Raw genomic sequence first — 24,090 nt, forward strand, 5'->3', positions numbered from 1 at the left:
GCAGGCATAGTTCCTTCGATTCGTTCGTGGGCTGTCACCAAAACATACGAAGCGACTCTGCAAAAATTGCGATTACTACAGGGTCGTCGAACGAGCTAACTGACTTGATCCCTCAGTTGCCTTCGACAAACAAAAGATTTGACCGGGCTCATAGTCCCTTGAAGATTTGACCGGGCTCACGGTCCCTTGAAGATTTGACCGTGCTCACAGTCCCTTGAGATTTGACCGGGCTCACGGTCCATTGAATATTTGACCGGGCTCACGGTCCCTTGAAGATTTGACCGGGCTCACGGTCCCTTGAAGATTTGATTGTGCTCACGGTCCCTTGAAGATTTGACCGGGCTCACGGTCCCTTGAAGATTTGACCGGGCTCACGGTCCCTTGAAGATTTGACTGTGCTCACAATCCCTTGAAGATTTGACCGGGCTCACGGTCCCTTGAAGATTTGACTGTGCTCACAGTCCTTTCAAGATTTGACTGTGCTCACAGTCCCTTGAAGGATATCATCCAAATCATCGGCTCCTCCTGGATATCATCTGAATTATCGACTCCTCCAGGATATCACCCAAATCATCGGCTCCTCCAGGATATCATCTAAATCATCGGCTCCTCCAGGATATCACCCAAATCATCGGCTCCTCCTGGATATCATCTGAATTATCGTATCCTCCTGGATATCACCCAAATCATCGGCTCATCCTGGATATTATCTTCCAAATCATCAATTCCTCTATCTATGATATCATCAGAGTCATCATCATCATGATCTTGGAACTCGAAGACATGTACGGTATTCGACTCAGCATTTTTTACACCCTGTACATAACTATTTCTTATTTATTTACAGGCTCGGGGGCTACTCCCATCGGGAGCGTTGGTCGCGCACCCGAGGAAAAGATGGCAACCTCGCCAACAAAGAAGAATAAACTTGAAGACGTCGGCATCAACAACCAAGATCTTCGAGTAGTACAACTTGAGTCTATGCATGGCTGCAAGCACCCGCCCATAGACTCGGGGGCTACTCCCATCGGGAGCGCTTCGCGCACCCGACATAAAGCAACTTTGACTCTACGTCAAGCACAAGATTTAACAGAAGATCAAGACATTCGGCGAAGACAACTTTTAGTCCCTGCCCGAAGCTTCACTTCGGCCAGACACTCGGGGGCTACTGATGTGGGCATAACCCTTCGGGTACTCGACATTGCCATACCTAGTGCAAACTATGAAGCTGGGCCAGCACAAGGACTCGACAAGCTGGACCTGCACGCGTCTGAACTTGGACTACAAGGAAAGAAGACTCCGATACGAATCCTACTAGGACTCTTGCAAACCCTAGCTTGGCTGATATATAAAGCCAACAGGGGTACCCCTTAGGGGACACATTCAGAAACACAAATCAGAGAGGCGACACGCCTAGACACCGCAACCCGCAGATTAGAACTAGACTAGATCCAACTACTCCACCTATGGCGGCCCCCTGTACACATATATTCATATACTAGATTGCTAGCAGGACGTAGCGATCCTCCACTGCGGGGACGTGAACCTAGGTACGTGATGCGTGTAGTTGACACGTCCGTTGGGAACCCCAAGAGGAAGGTGTGATGCGCACAGTAGCAAGTTTCCCTCAGTAAGAAACCAAGGTTTAATCGAACCAAGTAGGGAGTCAAGAAGCACGTTGAAGGTTGATGGCGGCGGGATGTAGTGCGGCGCAACACCAGGGATTCCGGCGCCAACGCGGAACCTCGCACAACACAACCAAAGTACTTTGCCCCAACGAAACAGTGAGGTTGTCAATCTCACCGGCTTGCTGTAACAAAGGATTAGATGTATAGTGTGGATGATGATTGTTTGCAGAGAACAGTAAAACAAGTATTGCAGTAGATTGTATTTCAGATGTAAAGAATAGGACCGGGGTCCACAGTTCACTAGAGGTGTCTCTCCCATAAGATAAAAGCATGTTGGGTGAACAAATTACAGTCGGGCAATTGAAAAATAGAGAGGGCATAACAATACACATACATGATATGATAAATATAGTGAGATTTAATTGGGCATTACGACAAAGTACATAGACCGCCATCCAGCATGCATCTATGCCTAAAAAGTCCACCTTCAGGTTATCATCCGAACCCCTTCCAAGTATTAAGTTGCAAAACAACAGACAATTGCATTAATTATGGTGCGTAATGTAATCAATAACTACATCCTCAGACATAGCATCAATGTTTTATCCCTAGTGGCAACAGCACATCCACAACCTTAGAACTTTCTGTCACTGTCCCAGATTTAATGGAGGCATGAACTCACTATCGAGCATAAATACTCCCTCTTGGAGTTAAGAGTAAAAACTTGGCCAGAGCCTCTACTAATAACGGAGAGCATGCAACATCATAAACAACACATAGGTAATAACTTGATAATTAACATAACATAGTATTCTCTATCCATCGGATCCCGACAAACACAACATATAGCATTACAGATAGATGATCTTGATCATGTTAGGCAGCTCACAAGATCCGACAATGAAGCACATAAGGAGAAGACGACCATCTAGCTACTGCTATGGACCCATAGTCCATGGGTGAACTACTCACTCATCACTCCGGAGGCGACCATGGCGGTGAAGAGTCCTCCGGGAGATGATTCCCCTCTCCGGCAGGGTGCCGGAGGCGATCTCCTGAATCCCCCGAGATGGGATTGGCGGCGGCGCCTCGGTAAGGTTTTCCGTATCGTGGCTCTCGGTACTGGGGGTTTCGTGACGGAGGCTATTTGTAGGTGGAAGGGCAGGTAAAGAGGCGGCACGAGGGGCCCACACCATAGGTCGGCGCGGCCAGGGCCGGGGCCGCGCCGCCCTGGTGTTTCGCCACCTCGTGGCCCCACTTCGACTCTCCTTCGGTCTTCTGGAAGCTTCGTGGCAAAATAGGACCTTGGGCGTTGATTTCGTCCAATTCCGAGAATATTTCGTTACTAGGATTTCTGAAACCAAAAACAGCAGAAAACAGCAACTGGCTCTTCGGCATCTTGTTAATATGTTAGTGCCGGAAAATGCATATATACGACAAATAATGTGTATAAAACATGTAGATATCATCAATAATGTAGCATGGAACATAAGAAATTATCGATACGTCGGAGACGTATCAGTACGTCGTGTACCGCCCCGCTCCCGGAACTTCCGTCGTCGCCTTTCTCTAAAACCCAAGCCCCTCATGGTGGGCATTGCCGAGGAACCGCCTCATCACCGTCCCCCTGCACCACTACCGCCGCAACCCGCCGCCGGAGGAAACCACCACCGCCACCATCATGAAGTCTTCCACCGCCAAGCCCCGGCTCGCTCGAACCCATGCACCTGGCCGAACCCATCTGAGACGGGGCAGCGAGGTTCAGAGCTGAGCCGCCACCGGTGTCCGCTATGGCCGTCATGGGATCCAACGCCGAACCCGAGCTCCTGAAAGTGCCCCGCCACCATGGAGGAAGAAGGCCCCAACCCCTCCCCTGTGATGCGGGTGATGAAGATCCGCCGCCGCCGACGACGCTCGGGCTTAGTCCGATGACCCCTTCCTGTGGCGGTGACGGAGGGGATGCGAGAGGGCAGAGGCGCCCCGTCGCCCTCGGGGTGGGGGTGGGGGGGTAGGGTTGAAGGTAATTCCCCCTTTTTCCGTCGGGGGCGTCTAACTGTTTTCGTATAGTGAATTCTACCGGTTTATTCCATGTGGGATGCTATGCAACTACGTGGGTATCTTAAAAGCATGGTATGAATTTCATCGGAAAAAAGCATGATATGAATTTGCAAAAAATAAAACATGGTATGAGAAAATTTAGCCATATTGACTCTTTTTTTCGATAAAGGATGCATTATTACTTTTTAAAAAGTAATTACATCCAGCCTCTGCATAACCAGGATGCACACAGCCGTTTATGAGTCTTAAGTCCAGAAAGATGCCAAACTAAAAAAGAACTAGGCGGAATACATATGGGAACGATGAATCATATAACTCCTAAGGTGTGGGTGGGGCTTTAATCCGTAGACTATGCTGCCACCCATGTAGGGAAAAAGTATCCCTCGCCGTAGCCTCCAACCGTGTACAGACCTCCGTAAATAGGTCTTGGTTCTCCATGCGCTGAAGAGGTAACCACGAACGGAGAATACCTGTACATCTGTAGATGACCTGCAACAAAGAGCAATTTTTATCATTAAAAATCTTGTCATTTCTACTCAGCCAAAGCGCCCAGATAACTGCTAGCGCCCCCACCCTAAGAAGCAACTTGAACCTTGAATCTATACCATGAAGCCAGTTGCCAAAGACATTGGCCACACTAGTCGGAGGGTACAAGGTAGACGCTACTTGGATGACATACCAAATAGATCTCGTGAACTGGCACTGGAAGAAAAGGTGTTTAATAGTTTCATCATGATGACAAAAAACACATCGAGTACTTCCGTGCCAATTCCGCTTAACAAGATTGTCTTTGGTGAGGATGACCCCTCGACGAAGATACCATCCAAATATTTTTATTTTTAGTGGTATCTTCATCTTCCAAATTTTCTTATTATTATCAACTGGTAAATCAGAATGAAGTATGGCGCTGTATAAAGATTTGACCGAGAAGGAGCCATCTACATGTAAATTCCACCTAAATTCATCTGGTTCAGGTGATAGATTAATATCTCCCAGCCTTTGAATTAAGGCATTCCATGCCAATAACCTTTGTCCAAGCAAAACTCGTCTGAACGGCACATTCGATGGAGAGGTAGCCATTACTGTGGCAATGGTATCTCCTTTGCGACGAACGATACTATACAATGCAGGATACTGGGGTGCATTGTCTAACCAAGCATCTTCCCAGAACCGTATCTGTGCTCCATTCTTAATTGAGAAAGTACCATGATGAAAAAAGACATTTTTTTGTCGCCATTAGACCAACCCAGAAGTGTGAATCCCCAGGTTTTCAAACCACTTGGGATAACGTCTTGGAGCCGATATATTTTATCCGAAGAATAGTTTGCCAAATCCCATCCTCGGTTAGGAGCTTAAAAAGCCATTTACCCAGCAGAGCTGAATTCTTGACCTCCAGGTCATGAACTCCAAGACCGCCTTGATCTTTGGGACTACAAACTATACTCCAGTTAACCAGTCGATATTTCTTTTTCTCGCTGTCCCCTTGCCAAAAGAATCTGGATCGATAATAATCGAGTTTATGCAAAATTTCTTTTGGCAATAGGAAGAATGATAACATATACAGTACCATATTTGTCAGTACCGAATTAATGAGTACCAATCTTCCTCCCAGGGACATCAATTTACCTTTCCAACTACTAAGACGCTTCTGTAATCTTTCTTCCACTATTTTCCATTCAGCAATCGTAAGTCTCCGATAATGAATCGGAATACCCAAATAGCGAATAGGAAATTGGCCTTGCCCACAACCAAACAACTCTGTATATAGATCTGTATCATCTTGGGCATCACCGAAACAGAACAATTCACTTTTATGAAAATTGATTTTCAATCCCGACAACTGCTCAAAAGCCGCCAAAATTAATTTCAGGTTGTGAGCTTTTTCGAGATCGTGATCCATAAACATAATTGTATCGTCGGCATATTTAAGGATAGATAAACCACCATCAACCAGATGTGGAATCACACCTTCAATCTGACCATCAGACTTGGCCCGCTCTATGAGTATAGCCAGCATATCCGCGACAATGTTGAATAACATTGGTGATAACGGACCCCCTTGGCGTAACCCTTTTCATGTTTGGAAATAATGGCCGGTGTCATCATTAACCCGAATTGCCACACTACCTCCATACACGAAATCATTTATTAAAGTGCGTCATTCAGGAGAAAAAGCTTTCATCTTGAGTGTCTGTTGTAGAAAAGACCAAACTTAAAGTGGGGCCAAACTTAATGTCGGCTTATAGCATATAAACATTGCATACACTCTACTTTCATACAGTATGATATAATGGGTTTTTCTTAGATTATTAGATACTTTTAACATGACTCGTGCAAGTTCTGGCTCAAGTGAGGCGATACATGTCTTTCATCAGCTATGCGCAACATCGCAACACTGCCAGGTGGAGGTATCTAAGCATTATGATCGCAAAAAAAGCCGCCTAGGACTTTCATGACATACCTTGTAAGAATTATTTTTAATAACTTAATTAATGTTAATCGGTTTCCTTTAGAAACAAAACAATCCCCAACTCTTGTACAAAATGGCTACTATATATACTGATCCACAATATCTTAAAAGCGCCACGGAGTAAATCTTAGTTTATAAGAAGCTTCTTGATTTATACCTACATCATCGAATTGTTCATTCGAAATATGACTTTTATCAAAATGCATTAAAACAAAGTAATCATTTTTAAGTACTATATATGGCTACCTTTCATAAAAGTGAATTTTCACGTGCATTATATTTGCATATGTAGATAACGAAAAGACTTGACAGGCCATAGCAACACACGGGTATTGTGCTAGTTTCACATAAGGTTACAAGATGCTTTCGGTGTGCCATTGATATCCCCCGAAGGAGTATGTCTTGGCCGCGGGCACACCATCTAATTTTGGAACATCAACGATCTTCCGTATCACACATAAACACGGCCTTTCATTTGTGACGGAGCCTTTGAAGGACGCATCTAGGGAGCACACGCGTGCTCGTTGGTAGAATCTGACATACCTATATTTATAGTAATATTTTGTATGATTAAATTTCATAAAAGTAAAAAAACTCTAAAAGCAGGCACGTGGTCACAGTAACGCAAAGAAAAAACAACCTGGCCGAACCTGAGCGTCCACAGCTCAGTTCACGAGCACCTCCATGCCCACATATTCTCACATGGATGCCTAATGATTACTTTCCAAAATCATTTAAAAAAGCTATAACGTTTGTGTCGAATCTCGAAATTATGATTCGCTTTTACTTTCGGCATCCTGACGATGAGATCTTCGAAACAAGTTTTCATTTCCATATGTTCCGATGAAATCTATTAAGAAGAAACTTTGATATTTTGATATGTGACTGAGCAACTTCCATTTTACAAAAAAAACAACTTTGGTGCACGATGAAAAAGGTAAATTCACATCGATATTGGGAAACTTCCCAAGAACAATAGAAAGTTCATAACAACTAAAAATCAACTTAGTCTTGACCGAATACAATAAATGATGGCAACCCATTTTCTCGTCACTAACGAGACACACTTCTAGAACACCATGACCTATTATTGTTGGGAAGTTTTTTACCATTTAGCGGAAAATTACCCACTGATGAAGCGAAGTTGTCTACAATTTTTATGTAGTTGGATACAAAGTTGTGCACCAGAATTGCACCATCGGGCTCCAAACTTGCTCTACCGTGGACCAAAGTTGCTCTGTGGGGCATCAAAATTGCTTTCTCACACACCAAAATTGTTCAGTGGGCCGGCCATCAAATATGCTTTGCCGGGCACTAAAATTGCTCTATCAGGCACCAATATTTTGCCACCGAGCACCGAAGTTGTTTTGTCGGGACCAAACTTGCTCCATCAGGCACCGAAAGTTATGCCTTCGGGCACCAAAATTGTATCATTGGACACCAAAGTTGTATTGTCGGAGACCAAAGTACATGACAAAAAGCAACTTGAGTAAAGGAACTACAGTAGTCAACTTTTGCAGCGGTAGGAAACTTTGGTACAGAGGTAGGCGACTTCGCATAGGGTTAGGAAACTTCACACCAACGGTTCTGAAGTTGTTCCGTTGGGTTCAGAAGTTGCTCTGTCTGGCAGCAAAGTTGCTCCGTCGGGTTCCAAAGTTGTTGTACTAGCAGCAAAGTTGCTCCGTCGGGTTCCGAAGTTGCTCTGGTGGACAACAAAGTTGCTCTGTCGGGTTCCAAAGTTGCTCCGTTGGGTCCCAAAGTTGCTCTCTTGGGCAACAAAGTTGCTCCGTCGGGTTCCAAAGTTGCTTCGTCGGGTTCTGAAGTTGCTCTGCTGGGAGCAAAGTTGCAAAGTGGGCTTGAGATTACCTCCCCAAAAGCTGCTGACCTGAAATGAACGCCACAGCGTGGCATGGCACGATGGTCTGGAGGGCAAGGTCACTCCTGTTGTGGGAGATGTGGCCGAATCGGATGGCCTCCGGCTGCACCCGCTGGGACTTGAACGGGTCACACTTGTTGCCTATGCTTTTGGAGGCACATACCCGGTGGCCGCCGACGAGCTCATGGAGGAAGACTGGCGATGATCGACAGGGGCGGAGGGAGGACTACGATGTTACATCCCAAAATTCTATAAATTTTGAAATGTAAAAATAAATAAATTTAGTGGATTGAATTGTGTGTCTTTGTTGAAATTTCACAAGGAATCAAAACTTTTGAGTTTTATTTAAAAGTCTTTCCCAAAATGGAGTTACCACACAGTTTTGCTTTCAAAGTGTTTCCAAACCAAACCTATTTCTATTTTATAGTTCTGAAATCGTATAAGATTTTATTTAAGACAAATGCCCCAAATCTTATTTTGGAATATCAATGCCCAAGTAGTCATATAAAGCATTACATGCATAATAACATTCTTGTAATTTGGTTTTGACCATAATAAGTTTTATAAATTCATTTGAGTCATTTTCGACTACAATATCAAAATCAGTGTTTGAAATAAAACCTGCGTAAGGTTTCAATTTTGGGAAAAAAATAATCGCTTGATTTCAATGAATCCAAATTATGTTTCTTGTTTTTCCAAATAGCCTATAGGGCAAGTGTCTAAAAATCTACACTTGTATTTTTATTTTGAATTGAAAGAGTAATCAATAGTGTCCAAAAATCATACTGAGCTGATTATAAATTTTACAAAGTTTATTTAAGTCAGTTCGGATATCTAAAACTGAAACTAAAAACTAAAATAGAAAAAAGAATAAAAACAAAGGGAAACCAGCCAGGTAGTTTAATCAATGAGCAAGGCAAGTCCTGCACACGCGCGCGTGCCAGGCCGAGCGGCCGAAGCAGCAGCAGCACCAGCGTGCGATCCGCGTTTTATTTCTTTTCCCCTGGCAGCTAGGCCCCGTGCTATCGTCTCCAACCTCCAGCCAGGAAACCATTGCGAGTACGTCTTTGATCTGAACAGATATCCGCGATTTCCTCTCCTTTTGGTTCCGATTTCTCGTCTATTTTCACGAAATAAAACTCCTATAAATACCCCATATTATTCTCTATTTTTGCCCCCTAAAAACCCTAGTTCTCGAGCCACCAGGCCGCCAGAAAAATTACGCCGGAGCTCACCATTGCCGCGGCCGTCTCCCATCGAATCCGGTGAGTCTGAATCATCCCTGATCTCGTCGTGCACATTATTCTTTCCCTCTTTGACCTTGCGCATCAACTGGTAGCCTCGATTCGCTTATTTCATGCGCCAGAACGACGTGCGCGTCCACGACAGGAGCACGCCATCTCTCGGCCCGTCTCAGGCCGATCCTCCTCGCCACACCAGGACGCGATCGAGCTCTTCGACCACTCCATCAACTTCCCCGTGATCTGCTGCTCCGCGTAGACCACGCCCTCGTCTTCACCTCGACGCGCCCAACCTCGTCGGCGTCATCCCCGAGCCCCGGAGGACCACCAGGATGTCGTCGACGTACACCGCCGAGCCGCAGCCATCGTCGCCATTCACGCCTGACGGCCACTGTCGTGATTCTCGCGCTGTAAGTTGTTGACAGCTCGTTACACTGAATCATCCATGTACTAATCAGATCCATCTTACACCATTAGATCTAAATCTCAGGGCCCACGTTAGACCAAATAACTAAACCGGTTCAAGTATTCTCCGATCGATCAGACATAGATTGTGCTAGCTCATTCACATAAGAAAACTTGTATATTTCATATCTATCAATTTAGAGATCGGTTCTCAATGATTCTTCTTGCATTAAGTTTATAATTAAATTATCTACGACTTTCCTGTAGAGAGTTTTTCCATCCGATAAACTTTTCCGGACAACTTTTCGTACAACATCAAAATTTAACTGCGATATGTTTAATCTTGTAAAATTCATAACTAATGTTTGGAAACTCGGATTCTAACAAATAATATGTCGTTGAACTCACAAAAATGAGGAGAACACAATGGTGCAATACAATTTGACTTTTTAATTGTTTTCGAAAATTCAAATTCAAATATGTAAGTTTGAGTATTTTCTCGCATGGTTCAAATTCTACAAATTTAAATCAAATGATTACTCTTGCAAATGGAACTTACTGATGTCCCCTGTGCCCAAAACTTATAAAAATATTTGCAAGTATTCAAGTCTAAATATGAGGACTTGAGTAGTTTCGATATAACTTAAATTCAATAAATATTTTTAAGATGATTCCTTTTACAATTGAATCACATGGGAACTCTCCACCTAGTAGAACACTTGTTTAGTTTAGTTGATCATATTCACTTCACATGGTTTTAGATTTGAAGTAATATCCTTCTATGTGTCATACGACACAATCCATAAACCCTACTTGATCATATCTTTTCTTTTGAATATATGTTACTCATCAATATCCATCGAAACCACTATCATAATTAATTTTTGTAACATTGGTTTGAAGCTTAAACTCATAATTCATTTTTGCCAAAGTGAATCATATGATCATATCCATCATAATTATATTTTCCTAGTTCACAATATTCAAACTACACATGAGTTATTTGAGTAAATTGTGACAAATCTTATTTATAGATTTTACATGTGCAAAGGTTGTGGAGACACTCTACACATGTGTTCAAACCTTGACATCTTTTAGAATCTTTGATCCACATCTTGAATTACCATTCATGTCTATCCAATCTCATACCATTCGATCATATTTATTAAGCTTGGGCTATTCAAATTACAAATGAGTCATTTGAGTAATTAAATATACCATTAGTTCATACCCAAGTCTATGTGTGAATTTGTGTTACTTTGATAAGTGTTTTCGCACTATGTCAAGTTGCATTTTGAATTGCACTTGCGATGCGCCTGTGAGAGTTTCTAAAACACAAGCATCATTATAATTATCCATCCTTGAGTCGCAAACAACCATTGACCATAGGTTCTTATCAATCATTTTCCTTCTGAGAACTTGACTTAGATAATCATTTCCTTTCCAAGTGTTTGACTCATCCATTCAATATCTCAAGTTCATATCTTGCAAGCCATACCCTGCCATACCTTCAATTTCTCAATTAACCATAAATTTAATGAAAACTAAAATACAATGAATGACAAATCTTTCTAATTTGTTGCCTTGCTTGATTTTGTTGTTGTTTGAATGTGTGTTTATGTTCTGTTACTTTTATGTATAGTTGTACGGAGAGATACACATTTTGATTGAGAGAAGTGCAGAATTCTTCAGATACCAAAAAGGCAAGTGTCACACACTGTTCTGTCCTATTATTTTTCTATGCACTTTGTAGTTATTTTCAGTAGCTATGTATGTGTAGGATTTGTTTCAAATTATATATTGCTATGCCGATAAACCTATTTAGGATAGCCATATGATTCCATGCCTTGTTCTTTGTCGCCACCGTACTGTAGTATGCTTAGCATTGCTATTGTAGATGCGTGGTTGGGATTCCATGATGTGATATGTGGTAATGTGAAAGTATGGTTTTATGTAATAAAACAACCTAAAATAATGAATCATCTGGGTGGAAGTGGTAATGCTTGGTTTATGTTGAGTGGTTGCACCGGGGTCATTTCTATGGCAGCACCGTGTGCATCACACTTGAGGTTGGCCACCCAGGAACAAAGAGATTAGCCCGGTGTTCCTGTTTTAGTAGCTTCCAGTACAACCACATGCTATATGGGCTCTGGCTAGATTGAGTAGGTTGCGAGAACTCGACCCAATGTACAGAGGGTGGTAGGTGTTGGTAGGACGGAGCGCGTCCATTGTGGTTGAGGTATTGCTTCGAAAGGTCTTGTCCTAGTCGACATCTGTCCATTTGAGCAAAATGCGCATCATGGAAGAAGAACAGACTAGGTCATGTGGGGAATGTGTACAGCCTCTCGAGAGTGTCAAAACTAAGTACTTAGCCGTGTCCCCGGTTATGGACATTATGAGCAACTAGAGTCTGGAACTGTTTGGAGGATCTCATCATTCCAATTTCATAATAAAACTTGATGGGACAAACAATGGGTTTAGGAGCATGCAAAGCTAGGTTGTCTTGTGTTTACATGGGCCTATGCTAGCATGTCCGTAGATGTTTAGGAGCATATGAAGCTAACCGTCTTGCGACGGCATGGGTTACGCTAATATGTTCCTAGACGATGATCTTTAAAGAATAAAATTGTTTGTAAAGGATAGGGAAATTATTGCTTTTCGCAAAAGAGCCTAAACTCCACCTGCCAAATGAGCACGTAGTTGTTAGGCGCCATTTATATATCCACCAAAAGTGACATTTGCCAATACAATTCCAAATGTATTGACCCTGCGTGGCTGCAATGTTTTATGTTGCAGATATTCCGATGAACGAGTGAGGTTCGATGGTTAGGGTTACGAGTCTATACTCGACATGCTCGCCTGTGGCACATGAAGACGAAGGACTCCATGCTGATATGTTTCGTTGGAAACTCTGATGTAATGCTAGCTTCGGGCTATGCAATTTGTAATGTTTACTTTGTAAATTATTGGATCATGCGATGTAATAAAGACCTTTGTTTCTTGGTATTACATCTTAAACTGTGTGTGCTAGCGATTGATCTAGGGACTAGCACAAATAAGCACAGAGATTCAACCCGTACCGGGTCGGATCGTTACATACGACTACCGTCTACTGCAGTGTTACCCATGTCCTAGGCAGCCCTAGCTCTGAATCAATCTGGCCTAAAGGACCGCGGTGGCGGGAGCAGTGTCGTGAAGGCCTTTACGGTCGCCGCCTCTCACCCGCTCACGCCCAAACTATTCCCCCTCTCCTCCTCTGCCTTGCACTACCGAAAAGCATTATAGGCGACTTAGCAATGACGGAAAGCAACTATTGCAACAAAGTTGCTAGGATGACTCGGCCGGCATGAGAGGGGGAACGACTAACTCGACCGGCGTGGGGGTGTTTCAGAAAGCAAAGCTCGCTATGCCAGAGCCACCAAATGTGGAGCGAGGATACTTACAATTGTGCTCGTTAGTGGCGAGGGCTCGGATGGCTTAATCGGCAATATTGTTGATGCGACCGACTAGGGTCAAACTACATCTGGGCATGGGCAGCCTGGCCCGGACAGCCCGGCCTGACCCGGCCTGAAAATCCCGGGCCGGGCCGGGTTGGGCTTGCACTTCGGGCCACGTTCGGGCCTGAAATATTGTGAACTACATCATGGGTGCGGCCAACGACCTAGAGTTGCTTGTATCATTTCTTTTGGTGTATTAGGCGTTGTTGTTGTAGCTGTTGTGAAGCCTACCATCGTTGTGAATCAAGTGTTTTTGTTGCACACCAAAGTTGCTTTGCCGCACACCAAAGTTATTTTGTTGCACAACAAAGTTGCTTCGTCGCGCATCAAAGTTGCTTGTTAAAAAAATCTATCGAAACATATAAAAATGTGGTCTGGTTTCGAAGCTTTCGTCGTGAGAATTCTAGAAATGAAGACAGATTATAATTTTGCCGCGCGATTTAAAAGTTACAGTATTTTAAAAAACAACATGTGTTATCAGCCTACCATTTTTATTTTTTGAGGACCCACGGTTTGCGTCCGGGACACAGATCAAGTGACATGCATCTTTTGCATGTCACACGGTAACATGCGGTCTAAATTCAAATTTAAACATTATGAAAAAATCTGAAAAAATCATGCATATTCACAGCACATATTAAGATAATCCCTAAAAATTTCAGATCAAAATTCGAAATATACATCGAGAAACAAAAAAGAGAAATCTGTCATGAATAGTTCCCGAATTCAAATCTGAGTTCCTCTGTAGACTATTCACATCTGAGTTTATCTTTTTTGTTTCTCGATGTATATTTCAAATTTTGATCTGAAATTTTTATGGGTTATCTTAATATGTGCTGCGAACATGCATGATGTTTTTCAGATTTTTTCGCAATATTTAAATTTGGATTTAGGCCGCATGTCACACGGTGACATGCAAAAGGTGCATGTCACCTGATCTGTGTCCTTGCATCCGCCCGGCACGCGCCCGCTCGCAAGAATTCAGGGCGTTTGAATGGCCCGATATATAGAAGTGAGGCTATCGTCGATCGATCCGTTTGGAGCTCATATGCACCACGCGCGGCGTATGGTGGTTGCATCCAATACGTTCTCTAGGAGACACGCAGTCATCAACCTTGTGTACGTAGTACTGTACGTAGTACTCCTACTCGTATAGTCGTATCTACCTCGACTCGAACTCCCACCCTTGCCGTGAAAACAAGCATACACGCCGGGTATATATACTAGCTCCATACACGCCGGCCGGCCTTGGATCGAGAACAGCAACTTATCGATCTAGAAGAAAGGCTATCTTGTTCAGATGGACATGGCCGTCGCTGGCGAGGAGGCCGGCCTGACTAATCGTCATCTATATACCCTAGACCTTGTGGGTTTCGGGCGTCGCACGCTCTTGGACCGCGGCGTGGTTCTATCGCTCACCGAGGACGTTGACGAGGATGCGTACAATATTATCTGCGTCGACGGCTCACGAGTGACCAAGAAGGCCAGCGAAATTCTCGGCATCTTTGACAGGACCTTTGTGCACGTCGGACAGATCGTCGGGTCGGTGTCCGACTACGGCGGCCAGATCGGCGTCGTCACCGGGGTCACCACCAAGCTCAACGTGGTCCAGCTCAACGAGCGCCTCGTAGCGACAAAGGCCGTCGTGGGCGTGTCGCCGGCTGCCCTGCGGCGCGTCCGGGCGCTCAGCCTTGGGGACTACGTCGTGTCCGGGCAGTGGCTGGGGCGGGTGGCCGACGTGTCCCTGGACGTGGAGGTCTCGTTCGACGACGGCGCCGTCATGATCTGTAGAGTCGCCGACACGGGGTCGGAGGATGAGCTCCGACCGGACAAGCCGCGTGTCGTCTTCCCCGAAACGAACACCGGCTTCTACCCAGGCAGGCGCGTGCTCACCGGCGGCGACTCCTCGGACCGCAAAGAAGGCAAGGTGACCAAGGTGGAGATGGCTGACGTTCTTGTCTACTGGATCGCGTCTGCCGCGGGACACGGCATGGAGTTGGCCCCTCCGGCAAACCAGAATCCTGGCAATCTGACCTTTTTCTGCTCCGCGCCAAGATGCGTCTGGAGTCTTGGCGACCGCTGCTTTCTTGATACAGATATAAATAACCTGCAAAATGAGCAACGGTCGCCGGCGTGGACACCCGCCACCATGACCGTCTCCCTCACCACCAGTTCTGTCGAGGTGCTGTGGCAGGACGGCAAGCGACAGAATATGGCACACTCAGCGGCCGTCTACCCCGTCGTGTTCCGGAGCGAGCTCGATTTTCTCCCAGGGCAGTACGTTGTTGACAACTCTCCTGATGATGACAACATTATCTATGCTGCTGCGGTTGATGGTACCGAAGAAGAATACGCCGTGGGTACTCCTGCTTGCCGTGGATCAAAGAGGCGCGTCGGCGTCGTGAGAAGCCTAAATTCCAAAGAGCAAATAGTACAAGTATCGTGGTTCAAGGCGGGGTCTGAGAGCAGCTGGGAGGTGGAGTGCGACGACACCGTAAGTGCGTACGATTTGGCAATGGACCTTGAACACTCTGTTTTCTATGGAGACGTCGTCGTCCGTCTACTACCAGACGTAAGCGGAAGTGCACCACTAGTGCAGCAACCAGTACGGGTGAAGAGCGCCCCAGCTGATCTTTCATGGGTCGGACGCGTTGTTGACCTTCATCGCGGGCATGTCCAAGTCAAGTGGGGTGACGGCAGCACAACAATGGTATGCATGATCTACGACTCCACTTTACAAGAGCACCTATCTCAATTCTCAACTATATTACTAATACATTTCTTTTATCGGAAAAATCTCAATTTTCAACTCGACTTATTAAGTGCTTATTTTCAATATGATGTCTCAGGTATTACCCCATGAGATCAGTATCGCCAACAAAATGCACATTACGCAACTACGGGCTGAAATGGGCCTCAATAATTGGTTGGAGGAAGGTGTCGATGTTTCTCAAGAATCGAATGTTGTCAACACGGTATATATCTATCCACCTAGATACATTGTCATATATTTGCACAATAACCATGCATTTCCATGCCTTTGTAATTATGTAAAGATTATGCATAACCTAACTAGTAATGATGTGGCGGTGTATCTAATTATAACCAATTGCAGGACAATGATCAAAATGATCCAGCAGATGCTACAAACGTCCAAGGCAACATGGTTCAAGGCAGTGACGGCTCTATGAATGAATTAGATGGCTCTGTTTGTGGCAATACGACGGAGACAAGAATCGGGGAAATTTTAGATGACAATAGCGACGATGTCTCTGTTGACAATGTGGTCATCAATACTACATATGCCACTAGAGAAGATGATCCTTCTAAATGGTCACACTTTGATGTAGTGAAGAGCCCTCAAGATCACCATTACCTTGACACCATTGAACAGGTAGGCACATGCACCAAGACCATCTTTTTTTCCCTTACTTTCAATGTTTCACCTTTTAAAATTGCTTTTCTTATCCAAATACTACTGGGATAGAACAACTTAGAAAGTCGTGCATTGTACGCCCTGGAGTTTTCGATCTTGGGTGGATGTGCTCCTTTTATTTAAAATGCATTTTAAATACGTGTAAATGTTCTTGCTAGCTGACTAGCTAAGAGATGTGCATCAATGCGTGACGACATCATTAACTGGAGCACACACTATAGACAGGAGACTATGACAAGAAAGTTAAACAACTCTTTTTTTTTTTTGCAAATCAACTGCAGGGCGGCGGCGGAAAGAGCTGGGTCAAAGCCGTGCAGACGGAGTGGAAAATACTTATGAACGACTTACCAGGTACGTACAGCACAAGTCGAAGTTGGCATTTGAAAAGTGCATAACCATATATATGGCTGTCTCAATAAATGAAATTGACATACCAATCTGATGCGTACGTATATATTCAGACACTATTTACGTGCGTGCGTTCGAGGACCGGATGGACCTCCTCCGGGCAGTGATGCTTGGCGCGAGCGGGACGCCATACCAGGACGGGCTCTTCTTTTTCGACCTCCAGCTGCCGCTGTCCTACCCGACTGTGCCACCACAGGCATACTACCACTCGTTCGGCCTACGTCTCAATCCCAACCTCTATGAATCTGGCACGGTCTGCCTCAGCCTGCTAGGCACGTTTGGCGGCGAGGGCACCGAGGTATGGTTGCCGGGGACATCGAGCCTCCTCCAGGTCCTCGTCTCAATCCAGGGGCTCGTCCTCAACGACCAACCATACTACAATGAGCCTGCGTATGAGACCTTTGTTGGTACACTGGTGGGACAGCGCAACGCGCTGCCCTATGGCGAGAACGCTTACCTGCTTAACCTCCGGACAATGCTCTACCTATTGCGCCGACCACCACAAGGATTTGAAGAGTTCGTGAAGGATCACTTCCGTCGCCGGGGGAGATTTGTTCTCAAAACATGTGAGGCATGCCTTCAAGGATGCGCCATTGGCACGCTCGCCGGTGATGCTCACGTCACCAAGGCAGACAAGGAGCAGCCATGCTCGGCTGGGTTAAAGCTTGCACTCAGTAACTTAGTGCCAAGACTTGTGGCAGCCTTCATGGATACTAGATGAATAGGCGAGCTTCGCCTCGCCGCCTACATATTGTTATCACATAGCGTGGCCGTTGAGATACACTCAAGGGGTGCTTTGATTTGTGACATAGTTGGTCTTCCGTTGAGATACACTCAAGGGGTGCTTTGATTTGTGACATAGTTGGTCTTAACGTGTCTATGTTTTTAATGTCACTTCGATTTGTGACATAGTTGGACTTAACGTGTCTATGTTTTTAATTTCACTATCTGTGGTGGCACTCAATCTATGCCTTCTTGGTCGCCTCCTGCCTCCTGCTTCTCACCGAGAATAGCTTGGACAGCCGATCGGAGACAAAAACAAAACTGAATTCATTCTCACAGATGAACATGTACAAGTCCTTACTACTCCCTCCGTTACATGAAATATGTCTTAACTTTGTCCAAATTTAAGTGTATCTAGACACTATATAGTATTAGATACATTCAAATTTAAACAAATATAAGATAAGTTTTATGAAACAGAGGGCGTATGTACTTCAATAATTGACTCAAAATCTGGAGAAACAAAACTAAGTGTACTGCACGGCGCTCAATAGTTGGTTGGTATAAGCTGAGATACTATATCATGACTTCATGAGTACAAAGAGTCTTTACAGATGTAAATGTAAAACTTAATACTATCAACCACAAGCACTCTTAGTAGATCTAGCTACGCATGCGGTGTGGCTACTTGGAATGGCATAACTGATCAGCCTACATGGCAGAATAACACTGAAAGGGCAGATGATGAGCTCGACTATGATCTTCCTGTAAGCATCCAAGATTGATAAGGAGAAGTAATCAGTTCGTAGAAAGGTAAAAAGGTTATAATGTTCGGAACATTTATATGCAGGGAATCAACAAACTATGTGGCTAACATAGCTCTTTAGGTAGAGTCATATATGTGTATGTACTAAAAAGATCCCTGCAAACAGATAGAGCCGCGAGTTGAGGTGGTGTGTTTGAGGTTGTGTGTTACTATGTACAAAGATGCGGCGATGTATTTAGGTGCTCTAAATAATCTCTAAGCATTAATTAATTAGGTACAACTTAGAGAGCTTATGTAGAATCGGCAATCTGAGAACATGCTAGTAGGCAGGAGATGCATCAAGATTACATAGAATTTTCACCTTTACATGAGCTTGTAAAGGGGCAAATGAATAATTACCTTGTACACCGGTGAAGCCTGGCAAATGGATAGTTTTTCCGCAGGTGGATATGTCTATTCGGTTTCCCTATGGTGCCGTCTCATGCTGGGAAATTGATACGAAAAAACATTTGCAACACAACAAATTGAAATATTCTTTATACCTCACAAAATTACAGGAACTATGTTTGTACACTCTTGATTCTGAAATAAAAAGATTGATTACGCGAATTAGCTATATATGTGTGATTTTACCAAGGAACAAAATCGCTAATAAGTTTATCTTCACAACTGTTTGCGGGTCCACAACTGGACATGTAATTGGCAGCATATCTCTAGCAATGCTATTATATCGAATCTACCTTTTGGTAGATCTCCTAGCCATGTACACCTCATAACATCAAACTATTTCTTGAAAAAAAACATCAAGATACTAAAACCTTGGATATCCAAATGGGAAGCTACGGGCACAGAAGGTAACATTCTCCCTAAAGGTTGGCGGGAAAGGTAAGGACAGGATCCTATGGTCGGATGGTCTTAAGCCCCATTACCTGCAACGGAGTGGGACATACAAACACTGATATATATCTACCTCAAATTCTAATCGACTTGAAATTAAAACAGGTGGTGCATATGTCCAAAAAAGACATTTGGTAAGTTTGCGTGGTTATTCCAAATGAATTGACAAAGGTTAAAGTTGGTTAGTGAGTACAAAAATATTTAGGGTACTCCAATTTTTTATGGACACATACACTATTTATATAAGAAATTCGAATGGAAACAATGTACGGACTAAAGTTCGGCCTACCGAAGTAGCCCCATAAAATCAATTGGTAGATTCATAATTGGAATGAATCTATTAGATATGTTGAGATGGGTTGTAGAAATAATGCAAATGGTTGCAGAAAGATTTGAATGGGCTGATATGGGATCTAAATGGATCTGACATTGTGACCACAACGAAGAAACATAGTCGCTAATTAAGGACTTCTTCTAGCAAGCTTATGTTGTAAACCGGACAAAAATGACCAAGTACCTAACTAATTTAGCTAAGAGCTTGATACATTAGTAATAGCACCTTCTTTAGATATAGTCAATTGTTCCATTTATTGGACAACATCCACAAGCAATAGAATCTCGGTAAACAGGTGACTGACTCACTGTGGTATTTTAGCACAAAAATCTCCAAATCATCTCCACTCAAAAAATAGAAAATGATAAATAAATGCACTACAATATTTTTAGTAGTTACAAAATGAATGCAACTACATGAATAGCTCTGTAAGCAGAGGAGGTGGCTAATAAGAACAAAAGATGCAAAAAAAGACTATACATTATACAAATGGCAACCAAGTAGCTAACACACTTTTATTGAACTTCTAGATGGCACATCAGATAAAAAAAATTGAATATAAATGGAAGCATTAAACTTGTTGGCCTAAGGGCTAGAAAAAGAAGAAAACTTTAATCGTTAAAAGGTGAATAAGCATTAGCGAGAGATAAGAAATGACATGTGAGTACTATTATATATATATAGTATAATGCAATGAAAGAGGTAAAACACAAATGCTCAGTTTCGAAATCACATCACTTTGAACACAGGAAAAAAAATGTTAGCTAGCAATGCTGAATTTTTGGCAAAGAAACATAGAATACGGAATAGAGCTTGTAGGTACAATCTAGTAGCAAACAACTACACATTACTCCTAATACTTGCTAAAACGCCAGTACAATCATCAGGGAAAATCATCTATGCAGGTAAAGAAAATGGAAAAAAAAATAGAAGGGCACCACTTATACTCGTGGTATCAATATGCAGCCACACTATGTATGCTCTTGGCAAGAATATAGATCCAATAAAAATTACCGGGATGGTTTTATTTGGAAATAAAATGATACAGGCATCAATTATTGATCAACATCAGCGTTCAGCTCTTATCTTTGTCCCCAAAATCCAATGAGAACAAACCAGAAATATTAAAATATAGATTCAAACAATCAGACGCTACTGGAACTCACATCTAAATCACACCACAACTGCAAATCCCCTAAAGCATATCATCATGCATACCCTACCTCTGCCTCTTATCAGGCTGAGTAATTCCAGGGAAATAGTATACTGTTGCTTTGTAATCCAATAACAGTGAAACAAAAATCAAGCTAAGGAGTAAAACCTAGGGTTTGGAAGCAATATCTTGTAACACTGAATTATTAGTTTGAAACATCGATGGACCGCACCATAAAGGGTCATGTTCATCATCGTTGCAGGTTTGCGGCAGCCGGTCCGAGATTGAGTGGTGGCAGGTCCTGTCCAGCACCACTCCAGGGTGTGGCAGCCGGTCCGAGAGCAAGCGGAGGTGGGTCCTGTTCAACACAGCTCCAGGGTGGCGCAATCTAGTTCGCGCTGAGAAGGATTAGGCAAGGAAACGAAGAAAATAATTGTTGTAAACTGATATAAAGATGACTCTGAGAGACGACTACTTTGGACCTGCCACGTTTGGTCAAAGGAGACCCTTGTACCACCCTCTACCATAGGTGGGCTTGGCAGATACAGTCGCGCTTCACCCTCGGACCGGCTGTGTAGAGGGCTGTGAACAATAACGAAATTATGGCATCTACATATGAAAATCTAAAATACCAACATTCCAGCTCTCTCGTTGAATTTCTATGTAGTCAACATTCAACACCATCACTGAACTCACAGTCCAATAAATCAGATTAGAGACTAATATTTATCTAAATTATGGCAATGAAAATTCTAAAATACCATACCAAAAACAGTCAAGCTCTGAAGCTCCCTCTCTGAATTTCTTTGTAATCAAAATGCAGCACCATCACTGAACTCGCTGTCCAAGAAATAAGTAGCACATCAGCTAGCAGCACTCCATGTCTCCATCTCCCGATCTCTCTCACTAATCGCTGACTCCACTCAACGTTAGCAGCAAGCAGAAGCACATTGCTTCTCACAGGCTGTAGCCTTGTTCTGGTAGTGGCAAGTAGCATCAACAAAACCGACGATGTATCCTCTCTCCCCAGCACTTCTCTACGCCACACTCCACATCCCCACGCCTCCTCTCCCCCACCAAGCGCCGCCAGAGCGCCTTCCTCTCCCCCTCAACGCTGTCCATCATTGTGGCTCCTATGCACAGGCTCCCGCCTCCCTGATGCCTTGACGTTCGTCGGCCCGTACAACTAAGCGCCGCCTCCACGGCTCCTGACCCCATGGTGGGGGAGAGTAATGTACATGCTGATTAAGAACTAATACATGGAAGAGGCACTGGTCTAACAAGGATAGTAACAGCATGCTCTTGCAAAGGAAATCTAATGGAATCTTCCTCTGAAGCCAAGAAAGGCACCAATCAAACAGACTACATATCCTAACAACATGTAGAAATAAATTAAGATAGACTGATAGAGACGGCTACATATATTGAAATAAAATCTCTAATGATTTGATCCAACGTAAGTGCAATGAAATAGTAGACAACTAAATCAATTCAAATGGTGCGTTCATTAGAAATTATTGGTGCAGAGACAATGTGAACCAAGGGCTGACCTTTTTAGATCAAACCAGAGGCTGCCCTCTGCTAGCAAACTGCATATAATTATTGGCTCTGAAGAGATGAACACCCAGGACGCGAACTCCTGCACCGATAGTCCGACAACCCCTTCCTAGCAGCACCGGAAACCACCCTGCCCCAGACGTCGGCGTCATCCTCCAGGGTGCCGGCAAACACGAGCGCCGACAACACCAGCTGTGAGATGTACGGGAATAGCACGGGATCCACAAACCAACCCCCTCTTTTCATCCCTTCCAAAATCCTCGGGGCCGCACCGCTCCACGCCATGGCCCAGCACATCGAGAGCACCATGGCGATCTCCCCCGACGCAAGCTCGGCCACAACCTTCCCGTTGCCGCCGTCCTCGTCGGGCTGGAACCGCAGGGCGCCCCCGCAAAGGTGCAGACCGGGGCAGATACGCGGAGGAGCTGTGCCAGCGGCATCGAGCCGCCGCTAGGGTTCCGAGGTGGGGATGGGCGACGGAATAGGGGAGAATGAAGGAAGGGCAGAGATGAAGGAGAAGCTGGGAGCGGTGACTTTTTTCTACGACGCCTTCAAGGTGGGATGAGACTGATGGATGGGGCCATATTACACCGGATCCAGTTACAATGTACGTAAAAGCCAACCCACGGTGAAAAAAATCTGTGAAAACAATGAAAACTGACGGCCTCGATCGATTTTAAGAAAGATCCTATGGTCCAAATCGCGTGCGGGAAGAGTGCCCTCAGCAGGCTGGGTATTCAACAGGATTACTTGTTGTAGTAATATTGGTGCGGAGGGGTGTGATGACTTCCAGCTCCGCGAGCCTCGTGAACATGTGATGTTAGGCTGGTACAATCTTATGCTTGTAATTAGGAGTTTTTGGCAAATCCTTTTCTCTTTTTTCCTTCGGATCAAAAGGATTTTACCAAAAAATTATTGACTTCATTTATCATCTTGTATTTAACACTATATGTGCAATAGGATTTCTATGTTTTAATACCATATGTATACGTTTTTTGGGATGTACCCGATACGGATTAGTACTCCAATCGGTATAGCCACCCCTTGTACCAAACATAGCGATGGGTTTTTCCCTCGCCCTATATACACAAAAAGCATTAACATGGTATCGCCCCAAATCCCCATTGCCGCCACGCAGTTCCTCTGCCGCCACCACACATCGCCGCCGCAAGTACTTTGTCCCCAACGCTACACCCACCGCTGCCCAGAACCACAAGCCAAAAACACCAGCCGGCGTCACATAGCTTTTCCGCCACCGCTCATAACATACACACAAAAACACAAAGCCAAACAAAACCCTATGCCAAGCACAATATATATAACTAGGATTCACCTATCTGCACTAACAATTTATGCTAAGCAATACAAGCAATTATGTGATAGCAAGATATATAACTTCAAGCATGAAGGCTGTCACAAAGTAAAGTTCACAAGTAAATAGCTCGGGTATAGGAATAACCGAGGTGACGCACGCGGATACGATGATGTATCCCGAAGTTCACACTCTTGCGAGTTCTACTGTCATGTGGGCATTATCCTTCGGGTACTCGACATTGCTATAACCGGTGTAGATTATGGAGGTGTACTAGCACAAGGACTCAATAAGCTGGATCCGCACGTAATATCGGCTTGGACTACAAA

General features: G+C 44.1%; 1 protein-coding gene across 1 annotated transcript; it reads left to right on the plus strand.

Annotated features, from left to right (window-relative positions):
* The first annotated feature begins 14,481 nt into the window (after positions 1 to 14,481).
* LOC124671178 (probable ubiquitin-conjugating enzyme E2 23) lies at positions 14,482 to 23,425 on the plus strand. The gene is made up of 8 exons (XM_047207590.1): positions 14,482 to 14,738; positions 14,859 to 15,887; positions 16,012 to 16,150; positions 16,291 to 16,569; positions 16,893 to 16,962; positions 17,073 to 17,724; positions 23,206 to 23,277; positions 23,410 to 23,425. The coding sequence occupies exons 1-8, from the start codon at positions 14,482 to 14,484 to the stop codon at positions 23,423 to 23,425; spliced, it is 2,514 nt and encodes an 837-aa protein (XP_047063546.1).
* The last annotated feature ends 665 nt before the right edge of the window (positions 23,426 to 24,090 follow it).

This window comes from Lolium rigidum, chromosome 7, assembly GCF_022539505.1.
Source record: "Lolium rigidum isolate FL_2022 chromosome 7, APGP_CSIRO_Lrig_0.1, whole genome shotgun sequence".
NCBI classification, from domain to species: domain Eukaryota; kingdom Viridiplantae; phylum Streptophyta; class Magnoliopsida; order Poales; family Poaceae; genus Lolium; species Lolium rigidum.

Coding starts and splice junctions, on each gene's coding strand:
- LOC124671178 (XM_047207590.1), top strand. CDS start 14,482: ATGGCCGTCGCTGGCGAGGAGGCCGGCCTGACTAATCGTCATCTATAT. Junction 14,739..14,858: donor TCGGTGTCCGACTACGGCGG/CCAGATCGGCGT, acceptor GCGCGTCCGGGC/GCTCAGCCTTGGGGACTACG. Junction 16,151..16,290: donor AATCGAATGTTGTCAACACG/GTATATATCTAT, acceptor AACCAATTGCAG/GACAATGATCAAAATGATCC.